At 40.0% G+C, this 8,275-nt stretch overlaps 1 protein-coding gene across 5 annotated transcripts in view; it reads right to left on the bottom strand.

The window, feature by feature from the left end:
- The window catches only part of IDE (insulin degrading enzyme), a 129,368-nt gene that overhangs the window by 12,790 nt on the left and 108,303 nt on the right, over positions 1 to 8,275 (bottom strand). For all 5 annotated transcript variants that reach the window (XM_032245529.1, XM_032245530.1, XM_032245531.1 and 2 more), the window contains 3 exons: positions 5,618 to 5,709; positions 4,244 to 4,355; positions 1,178 to 1,345 (listed from right to left, as the gene is read on the bottom strand). In XM_032245529.1, the coding sequence (XP_032101420.1) occupies positions 1,178 to 1,345; positions 4,244 to 4,355; positions 5,618 to 5,709 (372 nt within the window). The remainder of the gene's footprint in view (positions 1 to 1,177; positions 1,346 to 4,243; positions 4,356 to 5,617; positions 5,710 to 8,275) is intronic.

Below are 8,275 nucleotides of genomic sequence, written 5' to 3'. Positions count from 1 at the left end.
CCTCCCAAAGTGCTGGGATTACAGGCTTGAGCCACGGCGCCCAGCCATCTGGGTCCCAATTCTAAGGAAGCTTCTATCTTCAAAATAGCCATTCATAGTTTGAGTGTTTTTTTTTTTGTTTGTTTTTTTGTGTTTTTTTTTTTTTGTGATGGAGTCTTGTTCTGTCACGCAAGCTGTAGTGCAATGGTGTGATCTTGGCTCACTGCAAACTCTGCCTCCCAGGTTCAAGTGATCTCTGCGTCAGCCTCCCGAGTAGCTGGGACTATAGGTGGGCACCACCACGCTCAGCTAATTTTTATATTTTCAGTAGAGATGAGGTCTTGCCATGTTAGCCAGTCTGGTCTTGAACTCCTGACCTCAGATGATCCACCCACCTTGGCCTCCCAAAGTGCTAGGATTACAGGTGTGAGCCACCACACCTGGCCAAAAGTTTGAGCTCTTATAGTAACATTTATCACACTGAACTAAAATTATTCCTTTACAGGTCCTGCCATCCTGATTTGACTGTGAGCTCTTTGAAAGGAAGGACCAAAAAAAAAAAAAGAAAGAAAAGAAGGACCATCCATAGCATCCATTTTCCCTGTCCAGCATCTAGCACAATGGGTACTTAAACAATGATGGGTACTTGGAGAGACTCGACCAAATCTTTTTTCACTGGTTCCTTTCTGTCATTACTGGGACTTCTTTGAACTTCTTTCCTCATTCACCAAACCTGCCAGGACCTCAAGATTTTTAACAGTGTCTAAAACTGCAAACACTTACTGAGTGCCTTCTGTATGTCCCAGGCTTGGGGTATAAAGATGAATAAGAGATAATACCTGTCCTCAGGGAACTCAAGCTTTAGTGACTCTAAGCTTCTCTGGATGGCTTGTTTCTCATCTTGCTACCAATAAGCTTGTCCTTAGTATTCTTCCCCCCTTACCTAAGATGCCCTCTTTATTGACATGTATGTAATACACAGTACCATCTTGTAAATAATTACTTTAATGTCCATAAGATAGTGACTGCTTATCTTTTAGAAGTGGATTCTCTGTAATAAGGTTTTCTCAAGTCTCTCTAAGTAGAGCATGCCTGATACACAGTGTTAGGTGAATCTACATGTGGAAAATGCTTTACAGGGACAATGATAATTCATTAAAGTCTACAATACCCCGCTATTTCCCCACTTTCCTCTCACCTAACTGCTCCTTGGTGCGCAGGGTGTTGAAGCAAGGCTCCGAGATAATCTGACAGAAGAGCTCCAGAAACATATTCTCTGAGGTGCTTTGCATATCCGTTTGGTAGTATATCTCAATGCCACAGTTATTGTGAACTTCATTCCTTTGCTGATAAACAAACCATCCTCCTAGAAGTTTCAAAAAGACAGCAACAAGTTCAAAAACTTATTTAGGGTTTAATAAAGTCAATGCTATGTCTGCCCATACTTATGGATGATAATTTAGACATTAATCGAAAAGGGAGGTAGAGAAGCCTAGAATTGTGTATCGTTGATTTCACTTTTCTGACTTTGTCCAAATTTGACCCATTAGTCAAACTTTCTGATTATAACTGGCAGCACTAACTTCCCTCTCATCAGAAGGAGGAGAGCCAGGGCCATGGCTCACATTTATAATCCCAGCTACTCAGGAGGCTGAGGTGAGAGGATCACTTGACCCCAGGAATTTGAGGCTGCAGTGAGCTGTGCCTGGACCACTGCACTCCAGCCCAAGCTACAGAGCAAGACCTTTTCTCAAAAAAAGGAGAACATGGCCTGTAAGCCTCTCTCTCTCACCTCACATTCTTCCAGCTTTTTCATACTTTTTTGTTTTTGAGACAAAGTCTTGCTCTGTCACCCAGGCTGGAGTGCAGTTGTGTCATCTCAGCTCTCTGCAACGTCTGTCTACCAGGTTCAAGCAATTCTCCTGCCTCAGCCTCCCAAGTAGCTGAGACTACAGGCATGTGTCACCACACCCAGCTAATTTTTCTATTTTTAGTAGGTACGGGGGGGGTTGCCATGTTGGCCAGGCCAGTCTTGAACTCCTGTCCTCGATCTCCCAAAATGCTGGAATTACAGGTGTGGGCTACCACATCTGGCCCTTTTCATACATATTCTAAAACGTCTCCTTGGCTGCAGTGAGCTGAGATCGTGCCACTACACTCCAGCCCGAGTGACAGACTGAGAATCCATCTCAAAAAATAATAAAAATAAAAATAAATAAAACATCTCCTTTGTAATGGCTGGAATTTTTCCTTTTCTCTTGAGACAGTCTCTCACTCTGGCACCTAAGCTGGAGTGCAGTGGCACAATCATGGCTCACTGGAGCCTCAACCTCCTGGGCTCAAGCGATCGACCCACCTCAGCCTCCTAAGTAGCCACAGGTGTGCGCCACCATGCCCAGCTAATTTTTTAAAAGTTTTTTGTAGAAACAAGTTCTTACTACATTGCCCAGGCTGGTCTCAAATTCCTGGCTTCAAACAATCTTTTTGCTTTGGCCTCCTAAAGTGCTGGGATTATAGGCATGAGCCACCACCCTGGCCTGAGTATTTTCTTTATAAACAGTAAATGCCTTTCTATGGAGAGTTAAGTGAAGAACTATTTAAAGTATTCATATCTGATCAGCTGGCTAATTCAGAATGATTTCCTACTACCTAGCATTCTGAGAATAAAATGTGACCTGAGCTATTTTTGAACACAGAAAAATTTGGGAGGGTACTTAGGAGACCAAAGAAATAAGATCTTAGGAAAGGTAAGAGAAAGAGGGAAGTAGAGTCAAAGAAGTATGAAAGATGAATTTGACTTTGAAATATTGTTTCTCGACTAGCTTCACTTTGAAGTCAACTGCTATGACTCTTGCACAGCATGTCCAGAGTCCTTCTCTAATTGTAGTGGAATCAGCATATCCTGCCTGATTCTTGCCCCAGTTGTAGTGCAATCAGCATATCCTGATTCTTCCTCTGGCTGTAGTGAAATCTGATATCCTGATTCTTTCTCTGGTTGTAGTGGAATCTGCATATCCTGTTTCTTCCTCTCATAATGGAATCAGCATCTCCTGATTCTTCCTCTGGTTGTAGTGGAATCAGCATCTCCTGATTCTTGCCCTGGCTGTAGTAGAATCAGCATATCCTGATTCTTGCCCTGGTTGTAGTGACTGAGGAATAAACTAGCAGAAGTTGGAAATAAACTGTTACCAGATCTGTGATGACTGGTCATGCAGAACAGCAGAGCAGGCTCAACGTATCTTTAAGCATTCAACAAAGGTATCCTGAAGTAATAGTATGTTCTAGTTGCTTTAGAAGCTACTCAATGAACTAGAGACAGACTTTGCCTTTAAGGAATGTACGGTCTAACGAGAAGTAGTAGATGCACTTCAATCCCAACACAAGAGTAGAAGTGCTAAGTAGCTTGAATAGGGAGATCCAGAAAAATTGTGCTGCCAAGTCCAGAGGTAGATGTGATTATTTCTAGCTGGGAGTTTTAGAAAAAGCTTAGTGGAATGAGTACCTTATAAATAGGCCTAAAAGGAGAAACAGGATGTAGGCACTGGCCCATGAGGAAGAACGGAGAAAGGAGAACACCATTTCGGGAGAATAAAATAGCTGGGGGAAAAAGGCAGCACAGATGGTTCATGCACAGGGAATAGCCAACAATCAAGTTTGCCCCCAAAAAAGCTTCTCTTCCTTCACTTGACATACCTTCTATTACACAGTCTTGAGCAATACTGACAATAATGCTTAATGAGTTTTTACCAGAAGAAACCACTGTTAATGTAAAAGTAACACAACATTGTAAACCGCAATATATAAATTCAATAAAAGTTTTTGTTAATCCCTTATAAAAATGTACTTGTAATGATTACATGTTATCTGCACCTGTGGGTTTCCTGAAACTATTTCTGCCAAAGAATCCTATGGGCTTCGAATTAAATATTATAAGTCCAGTTTCCATTTTTATAAATATATTTTATTTCATGCCTCATAGTCAATAGCTTTGTGATATTTTTACTTCCTTATTCCCCTTCATTCAAGTATCCATCAATTCTAGTATCATTCTCTTCAAAATTATTGCCTACCTCCAATATCACTTCTTTGGCCCTCTGACCAAAAATTTTTTTGGCAGAATTACCTATCTCTAATCATACTTCTATAAATAAGAGGTTCCCAGTGGATCTTTGGCATAAAACTATACCAAATTCAACTCACCTGTAATCACCCACACTGTTATGTCAAAGTAGTCCATCCCCAAAGTTACAACATCTCTACTTACTGTCAGGGAGCTGAACTTCTCTATACCGAACCAGCTGACTTGGAAGGAGAGGTTTGGTATGAGCATGCTCAATGAGGGTGTCTTCGACCATCTGCATAATTCCTAAAGCAGCCTACGGAAAAAGATATGACCTAGCACATTACAAAAACATAAGTATATCTTGTTTGTGAGATAAACTAGTGTTATCATAAAAGTGATTTTAAAATCTTAAATACATTTGATCCTATTCAAATGGATAAAAATTAAATTTGTCAGTATAGTAATTTTGCAATACAGTCAATTTGGCAGTGGTGAAAGAAACAGCCACCCAGACAATCATCAACACTGATGCTGATGCTGGAAAAAAAGCACTGCCAAAGATGGTCCCTAGTGAAATGATCCTGACTACAGACACCTGGGGTCACAGAAAAGCAAGGGAGGCAAGCATAGGTTTTACTCTAGATAAAACTGACCTTGGTAAGAATCTTGTTTCTGCCATTTATTAGCATCTGACCTCAGGCATATTGTTCTGGAGGGGGTATAGCAGAGTAGCAGAGACCAAGGGATCTTTTCTTTTTTTGAGACAGGGTTTCATTCTGTCACCCAGGCTGGAGTGCAGTGGCACAATCATAACTCACTGCAGCCTCAACCTCCTAGGCTCAAGAAATCCTCCTGCCTCAGCCTCCAGAGTAGCTAGGACTATAGGCGTGCACTACCACACCTGGCTATTTTTCAATTTTTTTTTGTAGAAACGAGGTCTCACTATGTTGCCCAGGCTGGTCTTGAATTGGGTTCAAGCAATTCTCCCCCCTCAGCCTCCAAAGCTCTGAGATGACAGGTGTGAGCCACTGCACCTGGCCAAGACTGAGGGATCTTGAGACAGACTGCCATGGAAATTTTGTAGAGCTTTCCATGTGCTAAGGACTTAGCATGTACTATTTAATCCTTACAAGACATTATATAGGTGATGTCCTGTAACTCTAATTTTACAGATAAGGAAACAGATAAGCACACAGTTAAGACATTTTCAAAAGATTACAGATCTAGTATATAACAAAGCCAGGATTTCAATCCAGGCTGTCTGATGTACAGCATGTACTCTTATCCAACAAGTATGCTACCCTATACAGAGTAGGGATAATTACTCCCATTTCTTCCTATGATTGCATAAGGTAGGAAACAGCAGAGGAGGCAGCCATGAAATTAGGTCCTTAGTTAACTACCATCATTCTACTTTCCCTGTGCCTTCTACCTTCCTCCAAAGAGCAGAAAGGGTTGAGTAAACTCTAATGTGTTTATTATCACATTGTGCTGGTTAACAATCTTGAGAAAGACTAGAGGAAAAAAATAACTTGCATTGATCCACAAAAGATTGCTAAAACCTCAACCACCCACCTGCTTTGTTATGTTTCCATGGAGAAGGGCTTCAATGTGCAGCCGTGACAGGAGCTGAGGTATGAAGGCCTTAAGGCGAGGAAGGGTTACATCTGTAAAGGTGCAGGAAGACATGTGAGCTCTATCTATGAGGTTCTTTTTTTTTTTTTTGAGATAATTTGAGACTTACAGAAGACTTGCAACAATAGTACAGAGTCCCTATACACACTTCACCTAGTTATCCCTAATGTTAACATCTTTCATAACCCATCAAAACTAATAAATTAACATTGGTATAATACTATTAACTAATGTACAGACTATATTTGGATTTTTTCCATTTTTGTCCTTATTTTATTCCAGGATCTGATCCACAACCCTCCATTACATTTAGCTGTCATATGTCTTTAGTTCCTTCTAATCTCTTGACAGTTTCTCAGCCTTTCCATATATTTCATGACCTTAAGACTTTTGTAGAGTACTGTTCAGTTATTTTATAGAAGTCCCCCATCTGGGTTTGTCTAGTGTTTTCTTACAATTAGATTTCATGTATGTATTACTAGAAAGAATACCACAAAAGTAATGCACGTTTCTCACTGCATCCTATCAGGGGGTTCATGAAGTTGATGTGTTGTAGTACTAGTGAGTTAACACTGATCACTTGGTTCAGGTGGTGTCTGCCAGATGTCCTTCTTGTAAATGTATCATTTTATTCTTTTGTTTATAATCTAATAACTCACATGTGCTCTACATGCAATTCAGAAAAGTCCACTTGCCCATCTATGCCTATTTTTCTCACTGTAATTACTAAATATTTATTTTGGGAAAAAGAAATGAGATTATACAAATAATTTCTTTTTCTTTAAATGTGACCCACTAATTTTAGCATCCATTGGCGGATTGCCTGTAGCAATTATTACTATGGAGCTCTAATGGCAATTTTTCTACTTCCCCCATTCTTTTACATATATTGATTTAATCATTCTGTAAGGAAGAGCTGTCCCTCCTCCATTAGGACACCATAGTAATAATTGCTATATGCAAGATCTACCAATGGATGCTAAAATCAGTGACTGACTTTTAAAGTGAAACATGGGAAGGGAATTAACAAGTGCTTACCACAGATCAGGGATTTTACAGATGTTATCTTTCACATTATAAAGCAGGTACTATTATCCCCGCTTTAAGGGCAGGAAAATTAAGAAAATTTAAGTTTGTTGTTCAAAGTCATCAAGCTAGTAAATTGCAGAGCTGGGGTTTGATCCCTGGTCTAATTCCAAAGTAGATATTCATTCTACTCCACTGTACTGCCTTAGGAGTCCTCTTCACTAGGCTCCCTCAGCACTCTCTGCAGCTTTCTGTCACAATACTTACCCTCTTGTCTCTATTAAAATGATCTATTTACATTTATGCTTCACCACCAGAATGGAGCTCCTTGATCAAAGAAACCCCCATCTAATTGATCATTTTTAGTTTTTATTTATTTATTTATTTTTGAGACAGAGTCTTGCTCTGTCACCCAGGCTGAAGTGCAGTGCCACAACCTCCACCTCCTGGGTTCAAGCAATTCTCCTGCCTTAGCCTCCCGAGGGGCTGGAACTACAGGCATGCACCACCATGCCTAGCTAATTTTTGTATTTTTTGTAGAGATGGGGTATTGCGATGTTTACTTGATCATTTTTTGATCTCAAGCACCTGGAGTCTTGGGCTGGGTGTGCTGTGGGCACTCAGTAAATGCTGCTGGACCACACCGAACCCTGAAGTTCTTGCTACTCTGGCACCTGCATAGCTGAATGATTTAGAGTCACTGAACAGCAAGCCTCTCCCACTGAGTTGTCTCCAAATTAAGCCATTTTGGCATTTTTTTTTATTATTGTAGGAGTATATATATATATCAAAATGGAATAATTATTTACTTGAGCAGAAAATTTAAACCAAAGAAGTACTGACTTTTCTCTTCATAAAACCCATTTTAGAAAGCCTTCATATGCCTTTGAGATATTATAGAGCTTATTCGGCTTAAAATTAACATGCCATCTGACCTAGATTCTAACAAAGGGAGAAAAAAAACCTCAAGCCTTTGCTTTTTTTTTTTTTTGATCATTATAAAAGTAGGTTTCATTTTTGAAAACATTTAAAATCAATTGTGTGGTATTTTTAAAGGTATAATTCTTGCTATTAATTGCGTATGACCATGATCATTTTGCAAAAAGCGTATTAACTGTCCTGATAAAAAATGCACCTGTTCTAATTATGGATTTTTATAATCTAGCCTCCTACCTAATGCCTGAGACAACCAACAAAATAATGACTTTCAGTACTTTGCTCTTGATTTGGGTCACTGAAGACATCAAAAGCATAGTATTACAGAAGTATAAGAATTTGTCATAAAAGATTATTAAAACATTCAACAAAATTCTTTTTTTTTTTTTTTTTTTTTGAGACAGAGTCTTGCTCTGTCACCAGGCTGGAGTGCAGTGGTGCGATCTTGGAAGACTGCAACCTCCACTTCCTGGGTTCAAGCAATTCCCCTGCTTCAGCTTCCTGAGGAGCTGGGACTAAAGGCACATGCCACCACGCCCAGCTAATTTTTGTATTTTTATTAGAGTTGGAGTTTCACCACGTTGGGACAGGATGGTCTTGATCTCTTGACCTCGTGATCCACCCGCCTTGGCCTCC

Source organism: Sapajus apella, unplaced genomic scaffold (genome assembly GCF_009761245.1).
Source record: "Sapajus apella isolate SASKATOON/1434 unplaced genomic scaffold, GSC_monkey_1.0 scaffold58, whole genome shotgun sequence".
Lineage (NCBI taxonomy): Eukaryota > Metazoa > Chordata > Mammalia > Primates > Cebidae > Sapajus > Sapajus apella.
The sequence above is the reverse complement of the archived record's forward strand: the minus strand, read 5'-3'. Positions and strand labels throughout refer to the sequence as shown.